This window comes from Chironomus tepperi, unplaced genomic scaffold, assembly GCF_022539635.2.
Source record: "Chironomus tepperi strain 1889 unplaced genomic scaffold, CSIRO-AGI_Ctep_v1 contig_456, whole genome shotgun sequence".
Lineage (NCBI taxonomy): Eukaryota > Metazoa > Arthropoda > Insecta > Diptera > Chironomidae > Chironomus > Chironomus tepperi.
Window position 1 is genome coordinate 226,081 of NW_027226578.1, and position 25,869 is coordinate 251,949.

Genomic DNA, 25,869 nt, shown 5'->3' on the forward strand with positions numbered 1-25,869 from the left:
GAGATAAAAGAGCATATGTTGTACTTACCGTAAACTTCAAGTCTTCTACGTCTTCCTTTGATTTGTCCAATTTCTTAATAAGAAGAATTTTTGACTTTGTTGCCTGATCAAGTTTTTGCTGCAGCACCTGTTTTTGCGAATAAAATAGAATAGAAAATTATTATCTTGATATATGGAACTGGATCATGTCATGTGGCAATTTGACGTTACAACATCTGCATAACTTCATAAAATTAATTAATTTTTTCTAATCAAATTTTTTCTCATTCATGAACTGCTTTTTCTTTCTCAATTCTTTAAGATTTCAATTTAAAGATAATTTCCATCTCAACTAGCTGGTTAACTCATTCAGAAGAAGTTAAGCAGACCATAAATTGGGTTGATTCATTGCGCTATATTGCAAATATTGCTAGTGCTAGTTATGGAGAGAGAAAAAAATATCAATTTTTATTTTATTGCATTGTAATTGAATATTATCGCAGCAGAATGAAAGCTTTTACTCATAAAAAATAGTAAATGACCCGAACAGCACAATGTGGTTGCTAGGGCATCGTTATGAAGCTGTTTTATCAGTTAAACTCGAAGTTGCCCTGACAGCACCATGACAATGGATTTCGATTCATTTTTATAGCTAACCGTATAGATCTAGCAGTATTGTGCGGCTCGGGAACATTAATAATTGTCAATACCCTTGAGATTATAAAAGGTAATGTCTCAATAATGATTATAGAATTGAATTTTATTTAATATTTATGCTGATTAATTTATTGTGCTTTGAATTGGACAAAGAAGTGTTGATTTTTTTGCATGGTCTTGTAGTTTTTAAGACAGTGTTGTACAAACTTATTTACCAAATGGCATTCATTAGTCGTAACCATCGATCACGTCATACGTTTCATGACATAAGTTTGGACAACACTGTTCTATGACAAGAACAGCTAAGCTGCAGTGCAATTGTAAGCAGGGCTTAAAGTAGAGATTGAAGTCGGTCTAGACCAGTACAAAGTGCTCACTCGCCATAATAAGGGATTTCGACAACTTTAACCGCGCCGGCTGATTTCGATTCTTTCTCCGGTTAAAGATGTAAATCGCCGCAAAGTGCCATTCGAGTAAATTTTATAGAATCTAGTCGACTTTTCTGGAACACTTCAGCTCAACGAGCCGAGAAGGTTCATCCAAGCACAAGGGTAGAAAGTCTAAAATTCTCTGAATCCGCATTTCTAGAAGGATGCAGTAAAGTACACACCTTAAAGATCATCATAGCTAGTTAAGTTAATAACAATTTGCATAAATTACAATGCAAATAAGATGAGTAAATTAAGCAATCAATTTCTAGGAACGTCTTCTATAGCAAAGTCATCATAATTTACTAGATTCAGCAAAAAATCATCATGATGCAGCTTCGAAACAAAAATAGGAAGAAGTAGAAGCAAAAAATATTCAAAAATGCACAAAACAAGCCAACTCTTTCAATCTTTACAGATCAATGACCGAACTATTCAACTCTAAAGCCATAAATCCTAATTAAAACTCGTAAATTAGCATTAATGACAGCTGTACAGATCCGGTTTCAAGGATTTTGAAACAAATTTGTTAACTTAGCGTCATAAAATGTTAATCCATAGATTAAGAAACACTTTAAAGCCAGCTAAGCGTCATTTATCTCTAAGAAACCATATGAAATGACTTTATATACATTAAAGACATAGCAAACTAGTGCAAATGAAATTCTGACGCAATGGGACACAGTCTGTCGTGAAACTCGAAGCCATAAAATATTCAAAGTCACTGAAACATCTGACTTCTTAATGTACGTCATGACTTAAACTAGTTGATTTGAGTAATAAAATTAAATTCCATTCGATTTGCCACAAATGAATCATCTGTGTCCAAATTAAAAAATGTTTATTGCTCCATCCAAAACACAATTAACTTAAAAAAGTCAGCAAAAAATATAAAATGTTCATTATACAATCCAACAAGTGGTCAATGGCTAAATTCCATTTTAATTTCACTGACCCATCAAATTTGTCTCTTTTTTCATCCTCATTTAGTTGTTAAACGCTTCATTGACAGCAGTTGCTGTGCCTATAAAAAAAAAACGATCTTTGTTGTCTATTATTTTGCCAAAAGAATTGAGCAAAAAAAAAGAGACTACAAAGTGTCCATGATTATACCAACATTATACACATGTACGTATGTCTGAAAGCGTAAGCAGGTACAAAAGAAAAATTAAAGTTAGATGGTTAAATTCCATTCCGTAACAATGAATGCTCACTAATGTGTAACAATTTTCATTGAAAACTTGCCGATGATCACGAACAATCGTATGCCATTACTTTGCGTTATTATTCGACTTTTGGCTGTGTGCTGGATTTTCAATGGAAATTTTCAAATTTTGTTTCATTATCTTCAAATGGTGAAAGCTATGAAATGCAAAATTAAATTAAATTGGTCGCCTAATAAGTCAGCAAATTGCTAGCAATTATCGTTATGCAAAGTTATGGGATTGATTGGCAAATGACGTCCTTGGATGGCTTTGAATTGATTATGACCTGCCAAATGAGTGCAAAATGGTCTTATTTCTTGGGAATAGAGTATATGCAAGGTATATGGGGATTGAATGCTAGACCTAAGATTGATACCTGAGCAGACAAAGAGCAAAGATACAAATTTGAGCATGCTGAATCATATTGATGGAGTTTACTCATGGCAACGCTCATTTTAAAGAGTTTGCTCAGTGCCTGTTAGGAATATTGAGTATGTTCTGTGTCTACTGATAGCCAGACATCACTTTTAACCTTCCACAACCTCATCAGCAAGTATCACAACGTTCAAACAGTTTATTACACTCACCAAGGGAACGTATCGCAACATTAGCAACCTTAAGTCACATCCTACTCAAATAATAAACAACATGAGTTAATAACCCCCAAAGAAATGGCACAAAGATGTTACGACATAAATCAAGAAGAAAATATTTTCAACTGTCAAGGTCTCAAGATCATTTTTCATGTCCATTTAACTGATTGGCCATAAATTTAGCCATCAAATTAGATAGATTTAGGTCTTGATAATAATGGATAAATTTGGACTGTCCTTGAAAATATTTATTTTTCATAAAAAGTGCAGCTTGGTGCCGAATCTCCATTCATGGACTTTTTTATTCATTTTAAATTAATTAATTTGTTGTATAAATTAATTTATACACAACATTTTTTTTCGAGAGTTCCTTTTGTAGCGCTAAATTGTTAAATTTACATCCACATTCATTGAGCTTCAATCATGAGTCACATTCATTGACATGTGAATGAGTACACAAAGGACAGGAAGTCGCGAATAGAAGCGAATCTAAAAGTGTCTGCTTGGGGAATTGAGTTCGTTTTTTTTTGCAGAAGTTCTTCGAAAATCGACCGACCATAAATCGCAATTTAAATTACACTTTTGCACAATTTTCAATTTTTTCGTCTTCTCCATCATCAAAGTCAAATAAAAAAATGATTATGGAATTAAAATTGCTTTGTTTTATTCAAGTTCTTCTTATGGTCATTGCGCATTGCCTTTTTTTTCCTCACACTTAAATTGACAATTGACAAAAGATAATTGGTGTATTATTATCGAGCGAGTTTCATTTTGTTGTGAATTGTTTTTTAGTGCTGCGATAATGAAAATAGACTCATAAACTATCCAATTTAACATTCAGTTCCAAATAAGGTCACATTGTAGCTTTTAATATACCAACAGAAAAATAATAATCATTAAAAATATTTACATTTGATCATTCAAGTGAAGACAACTATCAATCTTAATATGAATGGGTGGGCAACCTGTGTGACGCAGAACACTAGTGTGCATCTATAACAATATGTCGGGTATGGTTTCAGTCGGGACTAACCACTAAGGTATGCTAGGAAACCCAAAAGGTGGCCGATACTGTATCAATCAATGCTAATCAGCAAAATGTGCCTTGAAGTACTAAAAGTTGCCCACCACTGGAATAGGAGGATATCATCAATGTCTGAAGATGTCTTTTGTCTGATAAAAGATTCTTGATTGTGCCAAATCTGATTGATATGCTTGAGACTGGTTCTTTTGGATATTGATATTAAGTGGCTCTTATATCCAAGGAAACATCTCATATAAAAAAACTTTTATGATCGATTTTGCATTGTTATGACATGTCATTAAATTTGGGGATTGTCAGCAGATGACGTCTGTCGTGAAGAGCTTAAGGCACTGGGTCATGAATATGCATTTCTATTGAGTAGGTTTGTTCAAAATTAGAGGCTTTCAGACCAGAAACTCAGACTTGCAGCCTTGTACGAATCTTAAGGTACAGCCCAAACCTGGAGACCTGCAGATCTAAAATGCAGGAAAATCCCTTCTATAGTCAATTATTTAGGCATCAAAACAGAAACAGTAGCTCAATGTACTAAAAATCCATCAATCCTCATTAGAAACTCATCCCTAAATCACTACACAATTGACTGCCAAAGCAACAAAAAACCATCAAATCCATGACATAAGAGACATAATAAGTAAATGACCCCGCTATTAAGTAATAGCCACATATGTATTACCAAGTGAGAATCCTCCTCAGATTATAAAAATCTGATAAATTTACGACTCAATGAGGTTAAAAGCATCAAGACCTTTAAACCTCTAATCTGTACATTTTTCATTGCGACAAGCTGCATTTTAAGCTGTACACCTTTCCTCACTCATATTCATTTTAAGTAGATTGAACTTTATTTTATGGTAATGGGTTGGCAAGTAAAGAGAAATAAATTTAAAGCCTTCATTTAAATTTCAGCACATGAGAGGCGTAAAAATCAATTAATCAAATTAGATAGAGGAGTAAGCATGCAACAATGATGTGTCATCATAGCCTAAAAGTTGCATATTATGCCATTCTCTTATTATTTATACACATCGCATGTCATTAATATAAATAACGCATTAACATCATCTCCAACAATGTAATAAGGTCTAATTAAGTGAGTTATTGAGTACTGAGCATTTAAATTATACAATATGCATCTTCTATTGGGTATGGTTGATTAATCATAATTGTTATTTGTTTATAATGAAATGCTAACGGTGATGTTGTAATCAAAAAATGAAAGAAATTAAGCTTATGATTATGAAGAAGCTATGGAGAAATTATGAATCAATGACAGAATACAAGACAAAGATCTACAACTTAATTAACGGCTATCAGTTACGGTAAATGCATGGGTGTTCAAAATGTTTAAGAGAAAGGCTTGTTAACCTTTTGTTTAGGTCGATTGCACAACTTTTAAGGAAGTTTGAACTCGAGGAATTCACAAACAGCTGTTTTTGATCACTTTTTTAAATTGATTGCTGATCTGGGTGTTTAAACTCTAATATCCCTCAGGCTATAAGCATATCGAATACTAACAAGTAATTTTGACTTGAATCAATATTATAAATAAGAAGAAGTGTCTAACTTGCTCATTAAACTCAGTCAGCAACTCAATTTCAATTATTTACAATCAATTCTCTTGTTCTATATCTCGGTGATTCTGACAAGGAAGCAATAATCAATTTTAATAACGAGCAATGTCGATAAACTTTGTTTTATTGTGCCACTGTAATTTATTGCCTTCCTGGTTGTTTCCATTGTTAGAAATCACTTTCAATGCAAATTGTTAGTAGAGAACAATGTTCTGATCTGGTGGATTTAAATTTATTAGAATTATTAGAATTAAGTTGCGTTTTTTTTGAAGGAGAATGTGAATAACTGTAATTTAAATGACCCGGCATTGGATTTTTCCAGTATTTGTCATACTTAGTCATTCAGATTTTTATTGTTCTAGACAATACTTTGGCAGACACTAGATCTATTCATAAATGTGAATAAAAATTCAAGAATAGAAGTTTCTTTTATAGACAAAAAGTGCATTCATTGATGTACCGCAACAGATTCTTTGTAAGCCCTTTGTCAGTTATGGAATTAAGTATCATTGTGATGAGAATCTATGAGGAATAGAAGAGGATCATTCAGCTCATGAAACGCATCATATTTAGACAGAATACTCTAACATGCTGGTGAGCAACCTGTTCATTTTCGGGATAAAACTTAGTGACAAACCTCGAGCGAGAAGGCACATGACACGACACATAGTGTGTCGCGACACACAGGTTGCTCAACATTGTGTCACACTCAATGTGAAGAACCGAAATCAACCATCATAGTGCCGTCAGGAGAACTTTGTGTCTTACCATTAATGCGATGGCAACATACTCAAATGCCTTAGCGAAAACATTGTACTGTTTGGATTCAAATCTAGACAGAATAGCTGTTAAACGTATTTACAGCAAGAATATCTCAAAATCAATAGTACTCAAAGTAATTACAGCATACGCACATACATGATACATAATATTATTATTCCAATCTTCAAATCCCATAAAGATTGAGATAAGTAAATGAAATTGAACTGTAATTCTAGATAATTTTCATATTTTTAATTAACATTTTCATTATAAAAAAAGCTTTAACGAAAACCACAAAAAAGTTATTGCTGATGAAACTAATAGATGTAATTATTAAAGATTCAATTCATCCGTTATTACTCATTCATTTCTTATTACATTTTAATTTCCTTTATAACATTGTAATTCACAGGCAACAGCATTCTTTGTTGTTCTTTTGTAATTTGAACAACACCAGAACTTCAATTTGTCATTATTTAATTCTCAGTATACGAAACACTGCACCGTATACAGTGTCGTCGTGTGCTTAACCAAAAAGAGGGAATGATAAAGACAATAGAATAATAATGACTTAAATTACCGCTTATTTAAGTATCTTATGAAAGCTATTAACCATTTATATAGAAAAAAAAAAATAAGAAACTTGATGACTTTTTTTTTTCACATGTTTGAACATCAATTTAATACGTTGTTAAAAAATATTATCTTAAAAACACATAGCAAGTGCAATTTTATACGCGACTATGATTCCCTGACGACATCAATGTCAAAGAATGTGAAACAATGACTGTTTGTAAGGTGAGAGAGATAACATAAATAAAATGCCGATGGTATGAAATGAAAAATTGCTGAAGTGATAAAAATTTATGCTTGTAGATTGCCTTTCAGCTCAGAGATGGTGATCTAGGGCATGTGCATGCTGGGTAGAGCATATAGAGCTAATCATTTGAATCCTGAGGGCTTTAGACATTGAACAAGCACAGAATTGAGAGTAGAATAGAGGATCTTTACAGATCAGCATCTTAAGGCACCAAGAACATCCCCAAGCAGATCGAGACCAACTCTGTCTCATTTCATGCTTTCATGCCTCATTTTCTACCTTTTTTTAATAACAGACAGTTCAAATAGATTGCAGACATGAGCAATAATGGCAAATTATCTATGCCAAGAAATAGTTAACTTTTAGTGTCTACACATGCTTCCTTTCCAAGACATATGTACAAAAAAAGGCCAAAATGAAAAGTGATATTACTTAGACGATGCCTTATAGTCAACTATTTGCCCTCAATAGTCATAATTCTTTCATGACACTTATTTCTTATTTATTTTCTACTTCTTCATAAACAGTGAATTGTTATTATATTTTTATGTTGCATGCTGTATGTCCACATGTCACACTATTTTTTATGAAAGTGTCTTTTTTTTTTTAATTCACATTATTTCTTTTGCATAATCGTAATAATAAACATCATTACAGTATAAAAGATCACGAAAAGTGTGATTATTACAGATCTCACATGCTGTGCGACTGTTTATGCTCTGGAATCTTAGTTGAGAGAAAAAAATAGCTTCCATCATATTACATAATCATAAGATGTTAATCATAACAACAACAGCACTAAAAAAAGAATAATCATGCTTACTGTAGATTTTTTTTTAATTATTTTCTTCTCTCCTTATGTTTACTGACATTTTTTCTCTACTTTATGTTATGCTGTAACTCGTTATTACAGTATGAATGAATTATTTACATATGAACGAGGTATAAACATATGTGCATGAACAATATTTTGATTGAAAAGTGTCTGGAAGGCATCAAGATACATTCACATCTATAGTAATTTTCATACCATAAGCCATCATCTACAGCATAAATTTCAGTGTGATTAATATAAAAGAAATCTCCCTTTGTGGAGTTGTTTGCTGTTGATGTGTATTATGTCTTGAAAGGATACATCAAGTACTCTTATTTGCTGGAACCCCGGTGGGTCCATTAGTTCGGATGTAGAGTCTAGGTTACTACAAAAAGCTTTCCATTTGACTCTATTGCTGGTTTTATGACAAAGTTTGTACAAATTAGAACATGCCGTATGCTGTTGGAGATAAAGCCCTCAACATAAGACAGAGCAGCCCAACGTCATTCACAAACAATCCCTTCATTCATGCCCAACATTTATATAGCACATCGCCGTGCATTTCATGACATGAATTGTATGATTTCTTCTTTCAACTCAAATAACTGCCTTTCTTTTCATCACATTTTGTGCATCAAGCCGAATAGCAACACAGCACTAATCTACAATCAACATGACATTATTTAATGTAATATGCCATAGTGTATAAATGTATAAATAGATTTTAGGCATGCAAATGACCTCGAAATTAAACGAACCTAAACGATATGCCGATTGTTGTAGACAAGATAAATTCAATTCGAATTAAATGTGTTACCAACAATATGGCACTAAAGAATTTTAATCGTTTGATTTGAGCTCAAATTTAATCTGCGATTAAAAAAAATCTTACAAATTACCGCAAACGACAAAAAAGAAAATTTGCGTGAAATTAAAATTAAAATAAAATTTACATTTAGTGAAATAAAAGCGAAAGGGCAATTCTGTTACAGCTTAGTGCCTGTTGTCGCCTATTTACCATATCACATTTTTACTTATTTTTATAGCCATGTTCAATTTATTTTCATTCTCATGCATGCATGCATAGATTGAGGTAGAAAAAGAAGGGAGGCAGTCAGGTACGAGACATTATGCAAATCTTACATTTGTGATATAAATACACATTGCGGATAAAATTAAAATTACAGAGTAGCAGTTAAAGATGTAAAGAATGTGAAGCACTAATTGGTAATTTAATCGACTCAATAATATGTTGTAAAAATTGCATAACAATTGTAAACATCATTAGTTAAAGCTTCCATGCCATTTTGTTTACTAGGGAAAAAAAGTCTCACTTAATGTTAATTCTACGTCATGTCAAAATGTGTCGGAATTTTTTATTCCGCGTGTGTTCCACAATAACAATAGAAATAAAATAATCACCGATCAGCTGGAAACGGAAAAACTACAACAACAACAACAAAAAGAGTTTTCGATTAAAAAGCTAAAACACGCGAAAAAGCAGCAGCAATCGTTGAATGGCACTAAAATAATAGACATGAAAATTTGGAAAAAATGTGCCGGAAATGATAATTTAAAAAAAAAAGTCTCATAGACAGGTATTTATGAATCTATCATATGGAAAAAAAATTTAAAAAATGCCCGGAAGTTATTGGATACAAAAAAAAAGCATTCGGCAATTTAAGCAACAAGAATTATTTTTGATTACAATAATTTACATATGCTTTGTAATTTCATGAAAAATATATCATTCGAGAATTTTCATATTGCACACTTATAGGGGTTTTGGATAGAACTTTTGTTGTGAAATATTGATTTGACTTGTGTGGCAGATAAACGTGTAGAGTTGAGTCTGACTTTTGAATGCATTTGCACGTAAGGGGCAAGTGTTTTTGAGGAATAGAAAATCATCAAGAATCGATAATGTAATGTTCCTTCCTACTTTTGCTGGATCTTTTGAAAAACCCCCAATGTCACAATCCAATGACTTATGAGACATCTCAAGTGACTATCCAGAAGCCTTACCACAAAAGGGGCGGACAACTTAGTTGACAAGGGGCAAAAGTGACAAACTTGATAAAAATGACAACAGTGACAAACTCTATCACCTGAGTTGGCCGCCCTCCACTCTACCTCAAGTTTAATTAAATGAGCTCATCTAATGAGTCAATTAGTTTAAAACTAAAAGCTCAGCAAATTCTATGAGTAGTAAGGTTTCGCAACAATTAACATATTCTATCATATTATTGACAACAAAAGCTGTGTAGTTATCAAATCTAACCCGATCAAATGCCTTACATGTGCTTCACCTCCTTATGGGTCATTTGTAAATGACAGCAAGGGTTTGAGAAGCACTAGGCATTATTCACAAATAAATCCCATTTCACGACGATTCTGTAAGTTGTCATGTACGCGTGTTGCATACATATGTTTTCCGTTTTAAAGTGCATGCCTTTATGTCCCAAAAGCGATAAATTTATATATATGCAATATATATTTTGTAGCTTTTAATTGAAGCATTTACGTGTGTCAGGTAGGAAAACATAGCAATTAGCATTGAAACCTCAAATTAAAGTATCTTATTTTTTGAGTATGAGAGTAAGAGAGGGGAAGTCGACAGAACAATGGAAGTCAATCAAATAAGGAATTTAATTTGCGTTTCGTGAACAAGAATTATTGCTGTATCTCCAATGAATATTTATTATACATTTCTGGCTGTTAATTTGAAAGCTTCATTCACTATTTTTTTTACGAGCAGCTTGAAGATGATTTCAACATAATTCAATATTTTGACTAGTAAATATTGGTATTGTGTTGCGTAGCATACTAATTAATGTTAATGAAGGGTAAAAATGAATGTGAAATTATTGTTTGAATATTTAATAAATTTAAAAATATTAAATTATTTTCTCATAGTTTCTAGACAAAAATTTATCTATTTCCTCTGTTCTTTAATTCACGTGAAAAGAATCTTATTACATGAATAAAAGATTTTTGAATTTAATAGGCAATAAAATTAGCAGCTAGTAAATCAATGATGATCGTAAGTGAATGAAGCGCACTTTTGACTTTTTGATGCTTTAAGTCATCAGTAGCTATAAGCCCGAGCAACAAAAGGCGAACTGCAATTTTCAGCCTTAAAAATAGGTCGAAATCAGCTGCTCCTGTGTCATTAGGGTAGAGTTTGGACATACTCTAGATAAGGGCAACTGCGGGTCTTACAGTTAATTCGGCAACGTAGCCATGCCATACCAAACATCCTATGCTGTTCGGCAAAAGCTTTTATTGAAAGTTCAGGCAATTTATGTTATTTTTTTAGACATAATTGAAGTTGCATGAACTCTCGAACCGTTGAAATTATTGAACATTTAATGGGATCACCTGCGAATAAGACACAGTGAAATCAACGCGATATAATTCAGATACCAAATAAAGAATTTAATTGACTGACTTTCTTTAAAATTGTCCCAAATTACCAAACAATCATTTCCATAATATCGCTTACACTTACTGTGATAATTTTTTTTGTGAGTGAAATTTATGCAGCTTTCAGCCATAAATAATTTAGTCAAAGCAACAAATAATTGTTATTGCTTGATCACCCAGCCATCCAGCCACCCAAATCAAATTTATTCTCAACATTTCACCAAAAAAAGCTTAAAATTGCGGCAATAAAAAGTTAAAGAAACAGCGCAAAATAATCGGAGCAAACTCCGGCATCCATGACGATACTACTTAAATAATGATTTAATGGATTGAATTACGTAAATAAAGTAAAGTGAGTGAGTTGAAGAGAATCAGAATAAAAGTCAAGTCCTAGGGCACATTGAAATAATAACAAGAATTTGTTTCACTTCCATTGCCAATCGATTTTTCTCAGACTTCTTTACTTACGTTCGCCTTTCATGCAGACAATCAAGTCTTGACCATTATGCATTTTCTTAGTAATTTAAATAGAGGTATTAAAAATAGATTAACTAAAAGTCATGTATGTATATGCAACGATGAGCATGCACAAGTTAAGCATAAAAAGTAATTTTATATTTTTCTATTTTATCACCTTCATGTTTTCATGCCACTCCTTTGTGAAAATTATCATTTCTATGCTTTCTATTCATGTCTGCATAACTATATAAAAAATTGGTTACACATGACTATTACCTAATCAATAACGAACGAGCGTAACTGAAGCGAATAGAACTTTCAAAGTTTGAGATAATACTACAAGCTGTGTAACAGGAATAGCACTTTATAGGTTCAAGGTAATAACCTTGTATCAGCCTTATTGCCATTCCTTAGTTTACATGAATGCCAACATGAAGCCAAACAATATTTAAGATCCGATTATAAAAAAAACTTCCGATACTGTCAGCAAGTAGTTGAGAGGTAAATGAATTATTAGTTTATGCATAAGCGATGTGAAAAAGTGAGGAACATAATTAAAAAATTGCCTCGTTCAAGGTACAGACACAAAAAAAAAAAGATATATTGGATGAGATGAAAAACTTTCACGGGGAGTTGAAAGATAAAGTTTCACACAAAAAAATATATAAACTAAAGGTAAAAAATTGCTCATCGATAAAATTTAAAACTTCTTTCACTTTTTTTTTTTTGTTTTCTCGACAAGTTCCCATTGGGGTCGAATGGATGTTATGTCCAATATAATTCTTCAATTTTGCTTGAACAGTAAAATGCAGCAAATTCCACTTTTATTCATGAAAATGGGACAGAAACAGTCTTTAAGCTGATGTCTGTGCACTCAGAGCGTCCTTAAGCCTTCCTGTTAACAGGGCGGCGTAACAGTGTGAGGAGCGCATTCAAAGGAAAGTGGGGGGTGTTCTAGCATCGCCGTTCTGACAGTAAGACCTTAAAAATGCCCTATCTGCCCGCACATGGTAGATTTCTACCCAATTTAACGGCAGGAAAGACAGTTCACCGCACTGTGTCGCTTGGACAACGGCATTCGATATTTTTCAGACCATCATCGAGTCATTAAACCTCAAACTCTACAAGTCAACCAAAAAAATTTAAACATCATATCCAAATGACTCTTAGACAACAAAATCAGTCTTGATAAATTAGTTCCGAAAAAATGATCTGTCAAAAAATCAGAATTAATGTGAATCCATAATTGGAACTTTTACACACACAAAATTACATAATTTTTAACGCTTTGTCAAACAATTTTCATTAAAATATGCAAATGATTGTATGAAAATTAATCAGAATTTTGATTAATTGAATGAATTAGCTTTTATTAAACAAAATTTCTCTATGGATCCATAAAATAAAAAAAAAGTTTGTAATCTTGCGGTAAATATCTTACAACAAAATAGAGCCCCAGAGAATCACTGAACGAAATGTTAATTTTATGAATATTTTTACGACTATCGAGAGTTTTTTTTTTATGTTCCTGTGAACCATAAAAAATGATGAAGAGAAAATTTTCGATGGATACCACTTCTTGATGATGCATTTTTTTATGATAAATTTCATTGCCATAAGTTTACGGCTACATAAATAATATAAAAAAATTTAGAAAAATGAGAACGTAATTTATCAATAAATCGTCAATCTTTTTTGTATAGACCCGAGCGGCATAATATGTGGAATTAAAGAAATGGATCAAAATCAGTCGTCATGATGCCACCAGGGCAGCTTTCCCTAGTGCACAAAATTTTGCACTAGGGAAAGACGGATTTGCATTTTGCCGTTGATACAGCGACGGAACGGTGCCCTAGTGCAGTGATGGACAACCTTCTATTTCTCGCGACATCCCTTGGTTGGTAAGCTTCAACCGAAACCATACACGACATACGATTCATGCCATTCCCATCAATTTTTGATGGCACACAAGTTGCCCACCAATGCCCTCGCAAGCACAATGTTGCTGTTCGGTATCAATTATTCATAAAAATGCATAAAAGAATTCTCATCAACAGGTGTTCTACGTGTGAGTCGAAGAAGATTATGATAATCGATAGGCATTTAAAATTCATGTTCCATGAATCATATACACACAATTTACGGTCACTTTTAATTGTCTCTATGGAAAAAAAAAATCTTGTACTAATTGTCTACACCTTGAGAGTCACCAATTAAATGCTATTACTATTCATTTATTGCGTGAAAATTATGATTATGTCATGTCTTTTATGTCCTATGAGAAAAATTATACTGCAAACAATTGAAATACCACACTAAGTCATACTTTCAAAATCCAGTTCAATCACAATCAATCAAAATTATTCGAAAAAAGACCTTGAAGCTGTATTAAAAGTTCACAAATATCTTTCTTCTTCCACCTGTCAATCCACGGATATTATTTGAGAAAATTATGCTGTTTTTATGAGATCTTAATTAATCTCTTGATGAAATTAGCACATTTACCATTTTAATCATAAAACAAATGTATCGCATTAGCTTAAAGATCATGGAAGTCAAGAAATAACAAGAAATATCATTAAGCAGTGCTGTACGTGTTCCAAGAAATCATCTTTCTTGGTATGTTCAGCTTCAATAATAACAATGGCTGATGAAAATCTTAATTATCTTATTTGCAATGCGCTCATATATGAAATAATTAAAAAACATGAAACTCAAAAACTAAATCTGAATCCTTCATCGTACTAGATGACATCATAGTAGCCGAAATTACGGGTAGTAACAAGAAACACATTATAATCCAGAAAATTTTAGAATCTTTTTTGTGCCGCTTCGCAAAATGTTTAAATTATCGTGTGGATGAATGAATCTTGGGCAGTGATGTAGAAGCTTTGAGTTTTGGTGCAAAAGTATGAAGTTTATTGTCAAGGTTAGAACAAAAGTCGATTGGCATTGTAAAATGCTATTTAAGGAGCTTAGTAAAAACATTTAATATGGCTCATGAATGAATTTCAGAGCTTTAAACCCTCCGGACTTCAAATGTCGACCATCAGAAGTATCAAAATTCTCGAATCATTCTCAATATGGCTCCAAAGTCCCCAAAATCCAATCCAGGTTCTTGTTGGAGAAAAGTCCTCAACATTCTGAACTGGCAAGAGTTCTTTAAGGATAGAACCGACTTTAGACATTCTCTCTGTGCGACAATGGACCCACGCACTACCCAACCAAGACAGTAAGTAACTAAAGTCCCCAACAAGATCCATCAAACCACTTTAAAGTTTATTAATCTCAAATCTCTCACAAACACAAAAAGTTTGTTCACACCTGAATCTAGAAATGGGTTTTAGAGGACGTCGCGTGCATATAGAAAATTATCATCGGACTTTTTACAAGGCAAAAAACTTTAAATTGAATATGAACAAAAAAAAATGTTTTTACGGTCAAGTTTGCTAAAAAATTTGCCTTTTTTAACAGATTTGGCATTTTATTGATGCAACAATAAGAAAAATACATTCTCGGATAATTGAGTAGTATCGTCACGTAATAATCTCAATTGCAAATTTTTTTAAATCTTTTCTTATAATTTCAAACCTTGAATTCATAATCCATAATGAAGAAAAAAAAATTAATGAAATATTGCTTGAAGGTGTCTACCATTAAAGTGCTATTGCTACTTACATCTCTCATTGGTACATTAAAAGTAAATATCATGGATTTTTTTTGCAATAATTTTGTGTTGTTCTTTTATTTATTAAGAAAAAAATATTTATCGATTATTTATTTTTCGAATTGCTTTTGCTTTCAACATCATCATCAGTAACAGCAGCAGCATAGACGCGATAATCGTAAATCATAATTTTTTTTAACAGAAAAAAATTGCCACCACTTTTTACAGCTAGTTAATGCTATGGATGTTGAAAGATTTTTTACCATAAATCTAATTTTTTTGTGTGATTTACTCGAAGTTAATTTAAAGCAGATTTAATTGCCGCTTTTGTGGATCGAAAGTATTACATTATGTAATGGCTTATGAGAAAAGCAGCCACAACCGAAAGGATTGTGCAGTTAAAATATGATTAAATTTCTTTCGCGAATTAAAAATTTCATAGATTAATGCCCATGATACCAATTATTACAGGAAAGAATTAAGTCAATTAATTATATAAAGGAACGATTACTATTTTGGTCATAATCCACAGGAAAACAATCAAAATCCTAATATTGCTTCTTCTTCCGCATGAAATTATGTTAAATAATCTTATAGAAATTTCAAAAATAAATCACATGATACCGCCACATGATATTGATCTTATTTCATAAAAGCATTATATCATATAGCTATAAAGAAAGCGGCTGATGTCAAATTTATAATAAAATATTGCGTCTTCAACAGATCAAATTTCATTGAGCCGTGAAAGAAAAATTCAGCAATTAATTTTTATTAGACTATCACTTTTTTAATTTTAATTCAACGCGACAGAGATGACTTTATATGTTATGGCTATAAGTAGTATGATAATCGAAGGTTTACGATCGGACGAGTAGATACTTATAAGGTTTGAGATGGGTACTTGTTAAAAAGATAATTTAGGACAAATTTTAGTGGAATATATTGGATAAGATTTATAGATTTTATGGGCTACTTAGTAAAGTGTGGTCAAAAGAGTCTTGAGGTTGGCTCCTAAATTGTTTAGATATTATCTTAGAAGTGGACTAGCTTTTGAGTAATTCGGCATATTATCCGTCTCTTTTGATGTTAAATCTCATGGACTACTCCCATAAAATTCCTTAATATGCCTGATCATGCTTCACATAATCTGAACAAAACCTATTTATTAAGACCTTACAGATAATGATCAAGGGGGAGTTGGGGAGGCAGTCAATTTGAATCAGTGGCTAACTAAGTGTTTCACCTTCCTGTGGTACTTCCTGTTTTCACTAAGAATACTGAAGACAGAAGCTATGCCGGGTATACCAAATCAATAAACTTGAGGATGCTCAATTTTGCAAGCGACTTTGTTGCCTATGAAAATGCATTCCTGTACTAAGATACTGTGTAGACTCTAGAACTAGGCAAGAGCTCTCACGATACAACTAGGCCTCATGTTAAAGGCACTCATATGACAATTATGCTTATGATAACCTTATGAGCACGCATTCCCCTTGTCCGTTCAACAAACTTGACCAAACCCCCCACAAAGGAAATACCGCACGTAAATAACAATATTTTTATTACACATAAATTGAAAATATAAAAATAAAGATCTCATAATTGAAGATAAACATTCAGGTGATCAACATCAGATTACAAATGTAATAATGCAATAATCATTCAATTTAAAAAATTGAAATGGAGAAAGGAAACTCATGTCTATTGCTGTATTTTTAATAGAAAAACGAGTGCTTTTTTGCACCAATTAATCGACCAATAAACAATTAGAAAGTGTTAAAAACTCATTTTTTTTTCAATTTTAAAATTCACTTTTCGGTATTATATGAAGTGGGAGATAGAAAGAAAAGAAATGTAATGAATGAGCATTAAGCAAAAAAAAAAAAAAGCAATATTAAAATTAGAAAATTACGCTGCTGCGGCAGTCGTGCACAGCAGTTAAATTTCACTTTAAATTGAAGTTATTTTTTGCGTAATTCTCATCATCGCAACGTCAATTTTCATTGCCACAAGAAACAATGACGATAGAAGTTATTTTGATTGAAAGACTCACCTGATTTTGTACTGTGATTGTCAGTAAATGCCGTTGCAGCTCAATGATATTTGTCTCGAGTAGTATGGCAGCAATTTTCTTTGAATCAGGCACACGAATTTTATTTAATTTACTATTGGGATTGCTTATAAGACCATCAAGTCTTCCAATTGCATTTAATTCGTCTTTCATTTGTTTTACAACAGATGAGGATGATGTTGAAAGCGTTAAATTATCATCATTTATTGATGATTTATGAAATTCTTTATTTGTTAATTGTGGCTTAATAGGAATGGGCTGAAAGGTTGTTGTCGACGATGATGATGATGATGATGATGATGTTAGATTCTTTACAATTGGCGAAATGACTACATCTTCGGTTTTTGGACGGTTCAATTTATTATCATTTTGACTATTCTGACTGTCATCAACGAATAAGTTAATATCACGTAGTCGAGACAGTTCTGATTTTTGGCTGAGTGCAAATTTCAATTGCGCCTCCAAATCTGCTTTGGTCTGTCGCATTTCATTTAATAAATCTTGGAGCTTTGATTCTTTTATTCGACTCGCAAGAACCTCCGCTTCCATATCACCCATTTTATCCATTAAATGATCACGTTCCTTTCGTAGTATTTGCACATCATCTTTTTTCATATAATTTAATTGACTTTGAAATGATGATGACGACGTTACTGTCGTCGATGACTGACGATTACTATTATTATTAAATTTTTGATCACTTTCATCCGCTAAGCGTGACGTTCGCCTATGTATCACATCAAGTAAATTCCATAATTCATTATCAGAATTACTACTTGTTGGGTCGGAGGTGAGACGAGCTGTTAATGCACTTGAAATGTTGTTACCCTATTTAACACAACAAGACATTATGAATATTATAATTGAGTGAAAGATCGTAACGAATTGACTTTAATTAAGAAATATATGAGATGTTATTACCTGAACACCCGCTGAACCAGCTGTTGATGAAGCGCTATGCGCTTCTTTTGAGGAACTGGTTTCAGTTGAAAAACCTGAATCCTGTATGACACTTCCATTGCCTTCACCACTCTTTGGTTCCTTTTTGCCACTATGTGAATTACTACGACTTCTTGTTAATAGTGATGATGATTGAATCTCACCACCACTACTACTACTTCCTTCTTTACTATAATTGCTGTTTAATTTTCGTCGAACTCGTATTCCAGGCTCCCATTCTCGTCTAAATTAACCAATTTTAAACCATTAGAATAATTTGAAAATAATTATTAGTTTCATTATAATTTTTACCTTGATACTATCGATGATGACTGTAATCCTGTAATTGTACTATTTGCGCTCGACGATGCCATTTTATGTTTGAGATCAGGAAAGGTTTCAATAACCAAATCGCGGAATTCCAGTAAAGCGCCGACTTCATTCTGTAATTCCTGAAGCGATTTGGTTTGATCTGTGTGATGATGATAGTTGTGATGATGATGAACTAGATTATTGTGATGATATGGACCGTGAGCTGGTGTTCTTGGCAATACATCCATGCCAGACTCCAGTGCCAGTAAGTCGGTCTGCAAATAAAAATAATAAAGTAATTGTTAGTCAGATTTAATTAAATTTTTTTTTGTGTCGTTTTTGCACAATTCAATCTCGCAATATGCCTTAATGTATTCTTTCGGATTCATAGAGGCAATTTCGTAAATGAAAACAGAGAGAAAAAAAATCTAATAAAGTTTTTTACAGCAATTTTCAGCACGCAAGGAAGTCAAAGATAGTATCATTTCTAGAAGTCATTTGTTTGTCCCAAACACCAACACATTACACATTCTGCTGTGTGTCTGCTTAACGAAAATAAACTAAAAAAGAAACTATAAAAAAATATTTTTTATTCCTTACAAGTTTCTTCGCTATTGTTTGTTCAATAAATTTCTCCTAGCTTCTGTAATGTTCTGTGCTGGCATGTTCAATTGCCATATCCATCGGATGATGAAGAAGAATAAGAATAGCAATGATGATAAAAGAACCCATCCATGTGAAACATAAAAATCTTGTCGATTTTGATCTGACTATGTCGATTTATTTTGCAATCTCAGCATGAGGGGAAACAAATTTTTCGACTGTTCTCTTCCTTGCTTTGTGATAATCTTACATAACAGCACTTTTTATCATTCTTAATTGTCCCATAGCATTGCGAATTGGTTAAGGAAATTGAGGGAAATTTACTTCAGTCATGAAAGAATTTAAGTTAAATGGACGAAATTAAGTCATTGTCAGAATATTATATGCTATCATTAAATCAGTTAAAATAAATCTACTCGAAAAATGCTTATGTCTATGTCTGGCAATGAAAAGATTATCTAACTTAATAAACATAAAAGCTGTTAAATTATATTGAAGTTTAAGAATCTTAGATTTTATTTTTGTGAAAGGCTGAAGGCGTTTAGACTGCGAGGAACTTTCGAAATCTGTTTGTATTATAATAAATTCATGGTTCTAGTTGTTTTGTGGTTGGGAATAAATGACAATGAGTTCATAAGTTTGGATTATTGAGGATCTTAATTGCTCGACATCAGTGATTCGCTGAGCGCTTCTGGTGCGTCACGAAAGGCATGGCGGCTCACAAAATATGCGGTTTACTGTGTCACGATGTAGAAATGTCCAAAAATTCAACACCAACCCAGCATGACTGACTCCAGTCCTGATTCGACAAAATCTGACATCAAGCTTGAGTCAAGTAGGCTTTAGGCCTGATTTTTAGTCATTTATACGCCGTGTGCCTTCCGGGTATACACTATGGTTCCAGTACAATCTAAAGACAACCAAAACCTTCACACAAGTCTTTAAATTGAATCACAAAATATTAAAAATAAACCTAAATCACTGAATCACATGAATTTTATAAGAATTTAAACTTCTATACCTTCAAGAACATCTCCAATATCCCCAAATAGTAACAAAAAAATCCAAAATTATACACTCTAGAATCAATGATCTTTATAAGTTGCTCGGAGGAATATATTTCACTGACTAAAGCTTGTGTTGCTTTTTATATTCTAAATATTCTATTTTTTGCCTTTCAGCATTCATAGTATTTTTTTGGGTAAAATCCTTCCAAGAAAGAAATTATCCGAAAAAAATGGTGTAGAGAGATTAAAGATGCAAATGTGAGGAAAGGTTATCACAACTTTAATAAAAAATGATGAATTTTAGACCTTTTTACAAATCATTATCTTTATGACTTTATGCCCAAAAGAATTTCAGATAAAAATTTCTTTCTTATCTCACAAAGAATTATGTACAGCAATAAATTTAAATATATTTCATCAATAATAGTCATGCATGTTCTCTGATTCATCGTGATTTATCGTTCCTACTTTCCATCCACGATTCTTTCTTTTATTGTTTTATGTCCCATAAATAATAACAATCAAAATATATCACAACAAAATCGATATCTATTAAGAACAGCACAGGAATAAACATACTTTTTTTTTGTTTTTTTCCCGAGCGACACAAATGAAGAAGACTCCGTTGAAGTCGCCTATTTAGCAGTCATAAGGACCAAAGAGCTCATGGGATTGCCGTTTAAGCAACGATTCTAAAGTGCTGGGAATTAGAAACTGGCAGAAGTTATTTAGAGACAGATCCAGCTTCTGACGAGCTCAAAATGTGGCACCTTCGCCAAGAAAGTGAGGACGCCGGACGAAGGTTAAAGGACGCCAAATAGAGGCGACTTCCATTTAGCATCAATAAAAGAAGTTTAGAAGCTTTCCTGACAGACCCTTCTTCATTTGTGCCGCTCGGGTTCATTGTTTATGACATTGAATGTCATAGTTTATTCCATATGATGTTGTTCATGATTTACTGAATAAAAAGTAGTTTATGAAACATGCAAATCCTTGAAATAAAGATGATAGGTAAATGGCAGTATCATGCATATATATATGCATAACGGTTACTTTCATTGATTTAATTCCGCTAAACTATGAAAATGAAATATTTAAAAACAAAAAAGTTATGCATATGAAAAATGTTCGACTAACATAAAGAAAAAAAAATATATTTTATTGTTATACATTTTTCTTTTCAATCTTTTTTTCATAACTCATCGCACGACCTGGCACCGTTTATTGATTTCGTTCATCGAAAGAAAGAAGTGGAAATTCTCCGTTTATAATCCAAATGAAATGAAAACATTAAAGTAAAAATAAAATATAACTTTGTGTTGTTGAATGTTGTGGAATCATCTATCGGAAACAATGGCAAATGCACAGTTTAGCCTACATTGCATTTTAATGTTAGGGAAGCTCCAAGCCCACTTTTTTTTGTTCGTTATTATATATTGCACAATTTTTTCACACAGTTTTTTGAGTCTCATTCTTTACAATTTGACTTTGTTGCTGTATTCTGCTGACTGTGACAGTCAGGGTTGGTGATTGAGTGTTTGGGAGTAGGAAGCTATGGGAAATGTACTGTAGCTGATTCCTAAGCTTATGTAGATTCTCAGAAATGAATTCTTCTTCTGGTATGAGTCATAGGCAATGTATATACATAGATAACTTCAAGTAGATCGCAATTATGACTATTCTAGAGACTATCCATGACAAATCAAGACAAAATACAGTCGATGCCTATCATTCTCAGAGTTAGAGTTTATCTCGAGCTGCAAACTCATTCTGCATGAGGCTGAATCAGTCTACCACTTGTCATATCACAGACATCAAACCCAGTAACACACATTTATTTGTTTATCAACAAACCTCTGACTTAATCAAGCAATTTATCAATCAACACATAATTCAACGTCATGTTTGTTATCAGAAAAACATTAATTTTGATTTAAATCATGACTCAAAAGTTCAACGAGATAAATGTCACGTTTACAACGTTTTCTTATCGTCATGTCGCATTAATTTTATCTTTTTTATTATCGATTTCCTTTCAAATACTGACAACTATGTACTAACAATAAGAAATGACACCTTTAATCATCTTAATGCATAAAAAGTATGACTTGGAAATATTTTCATATGGCTTAAAGGGATTATTGTTATTTGCATAACAAGCCTGGTATCGTAATTGGCGTTTTGTGAGAGGATGAAACAATGTGAAAATGTAATAAAATGAACGAGTTAAGCACGAACACGTTAAAGTTTATGATATTCAACTTTATATCCATGTTAACTTTCATGGACAATTTCTAATAAACATGGGATTTGCTTTATTGCCGTACAAATGTTCTTGATAATTTTTTTAAGGCTTTTACATTGTGCAGTAATCAGTTAAATTTCACCAAAATCGATATTCATATTTTTCATGTCTAATTTTCTTCGCGTAGCCTCCACGAAGCAGGCAGATGGTAAATGTACAGTCATAAATTTTAATACTATTTTCTTGAAAACTTAGTAAAATTTATTAACAAAAATAAATTAGAATTTACTGCGAATGATATAAAGCATGAGATAGCTCAATTTATGATCGTTCCAACCCAAAAGATATTCTCTTGTTCTGACATAAATTCATGGGATTATGTTTATAAACTAATGGTTATTGATGCATTTAATTATGGATGTAGAATATGAGATGACTTCTAAGAGACTTAAATCACAATATTGGATATAAAATTGTCTGATTTCGATCATGGTGATCCATTGAGGTCATTCACATGTGATGTCTAACATTTAAGAGGATTCAACATCCAACAACCGGATTTTAAGTCAATAGCTCCAAAAATTAAGCTCCTGCGATCAATTGTACGTAAAATCCAGCTTCAATGTACACCAATTAATGGTTAATTGGTCGAAAAACAGCAGCAACCTGTCTCACAGCTTCAATTTTTCAAACTGCATGGTCAGTAATCAAAATTCATATTGTCTTTTTTTCCTAACTTTCAAATTTTTTTCAAATTTTTATGATTTCTCTAAAATATAATTAAAATGTATTTTACTGAAAATTTGAAACATCAGGTGATTGACAAGCTTTTCAACCAAAAATAAAAATCCACTTCAGTATCGTCAAAAAAAAAACAAAAGAAATTACAGAAAAACGTTAACCACAGTCAGTACACAATTGCATGAGCAAAAAGAATAAGTAAGCCTTGTTACAATGTGTATGTATGCATAATAAACCAATTGTTTTTCATTTCAGCTCAATCAATTTCCTTCAAATAAGATTACTGATGTTATTTCATGTTTTTTTCGGCATTTCATTACTCAATCCACTGTTACAGCAAATGCAATTCATTTTTTATCGACTTTGTCTTAGCTTAATACACATTTTATGTACTTTTTTTTTGCCATGTGACTCTTCTGGTATGTTTTTTTATTTTTTATCGAACACACAACAGGCAATAAGCGAAAGATTTAGAAAGCATAAATAATTGTGTTATGTCGCTGCTCTCATCATATCAATAGCCAAGTACATTCTTCGTTTTGCTTCATAGACTTCATATGTTCGATATCAGAAACAACAAAAAAGAAGGCCAGTAAATTAGCTATTTTAGAGCGTGTCAGAAACGCATCTTAGATTAGGGTAATTGGAAGGTCCATTGAAGTGTAAAGTGGGGTGAATTCTAAATACTGACACAAATTTTGTTCTCAATTTGAGTAATTTAGCTTGAAAATCACCATTCTTTAATTATGGTTCATCCAAAACACACATACCTGCATTTTAAGTGCACAGGACTGCAATTTCGGACTGTATCTAATTGTTCGTTTTCTGTTTGTTAGCCTGCAACTTTTAACGAGCCCTACATTAGATTAAACAGTTTCTGAACTGATTTGGACTGTTCCCGAAAAGGGTATCACAAGATTAGGAACCTTATCGGACAACATAGTCATTGACTTAGCCACAAAACAACCTTATTTGGAAAATGAGCTATAAAATATATTCATAACGGCTTTAATGGTTTAAAAGAAAAGAAAAGTTGAAAGTGAATGTTAGGTTCTGTTATACGATAGCTGTTAAAATTATTAGAAAAAAAATAAATGATTTGTGAGTCTGTAAATTGATATTGAAGTGTTTCACACAGAACGGTAATTTGCTCACGTGCTATAATTCAGGAAATTTGAAATGTAACGATGACGACGATGTTTTACATCGTTTCAATTCTATTTCCGGCAGAATAATATCATACTTTCTTCTTTTGAATGCATATCGAGGTCTACAGGGAAGGAAAAAAAGTAAATATTGAAATTATGTGCAAGCTTGTGCTGCATTAGATACAACATATGTTTTTACAATTCGAATATTTATGGTATGTACGTCCCTTTCCGTGTGCATTTCTCAACTATTGACGATTGAATAAAATTTCTTCTTCATTCTTTTTTAGTTTTCCGTTTCAATTTGTTGATATTAAGCAACGCTGAACGAACCAAATATTTGTAAAAAATTTCTCGCACACTTCCCGTATACAAACCACCATTTACACATTATGTATATAAATATTTGGAGATCTCGCACACAATTTTTTATATTTTTGTATTTTTCATAAGTCTCATGTAAAGGAAGTGAAATTTTTGGAGCCCTAAAAGAAATTCATTTCATTGCATAAATAATGTTTAATAGATGCAAACGTAAAAAGTGTCTAGCACACACACAATAAAAGCCATACTGGTTTGTGAAAAGTAATTAATCATTCTCGAATAAATATCCATGCATAAAGTCAATAAAAGAGTCATATGAACTCACAAATCTTTTATGTACGAAATAACATATGTTTTTACATCAATAATTCTCATATTTAACTGAATCAGCAACTTTTTTTTGGGTGATCTGTGCATTATTAAAAAACGTTTAAAATACACAACCATATCTGTCTCATATGATTTTAATAGGTTTTGTGATGCTGGAATTTATTGCTATTTTATTCACTTTCGTTGAGCATGAACTTCATCATGTGAAGCATGTAATTTATGAGCGCCCTTGCCCATTCTCAGAGAGATCTCTTTTTTTTTCATTTTATGGCTTTCTGACTTGCTTATGATGAAATTGAATGAAGAAAAGTTTCTTCTTTAATCAGTACCGTAAAACTTATTTCTTTCTGTGTGTTCATTATTATTTCACGAACAAAACAGACATACCGAGTTATTCATTCGCTAAAGAAAATATCAATTAACCATGTGATAAATGAGCTATAATGACAGACCACATTGAACTTTCAAAAATAATAATTTTTTGTGAGAATAAATGAAATACATGAGGGGCACTTATAGATCATCATCAACAACAACAACAGCAGAAGAAGTAATGTGAGGCACTTATGATAATAATAACCGATGATGAATATTATTTTTGGTGAAATTATTTCACTTTCAAGTGCTGCTTCTCACTCAATAGTCCTCTATGTGATTCACGGAATGTGTTAAAATTAATTCTCGAAAAAATGTATTTCGAGAGGTCAGATTCATGCTGAA

The 25,869-nt window shown here is 32.3% G+C and overlaps 1 protein-coding gene across 4 annotated transcripts in view; it reads right to left on the reverse strand.

Moving 5' to 3' along the window:
* Window positions 1–25,869, reverse strand: part of LOC139099005 (putative uncharacterized protein DDB_G0277255) — an 86,880-nt gene that overhangs the window by 28,273 nt on the left and 32,738 nt on the right. For all 4 annotated transcript variants that reach the window (XR_011545260.1, XR_011545261.1, XM_070651403.1 and 1 more), the window contains exons 2-5: window positions 18,752–19,026; window positions 18,422–18,683; window positions 17,483–18,328; window positions 29–127 (exon numbers count right to left, since the gene is read on the reverse strand). Coding sequence is in view for 2 of the 4 variants with exons in the window: in XM_070651403.1 (XP_070507504.1) it covers window positions 29–127; window positions 17,483–18,328; window positions 18,422–18,683; window positions 18,752–19,026 (1,482 nt within the window). In the remaining 2 variants the exon portion in view is untranslated. The remainder of the gene's footprint in view (window positions 1–28; window positions 128–17,482; window positions 18,329–18,421; window positions 18,684–18,751; window positions 19,027–25,869) is intronic.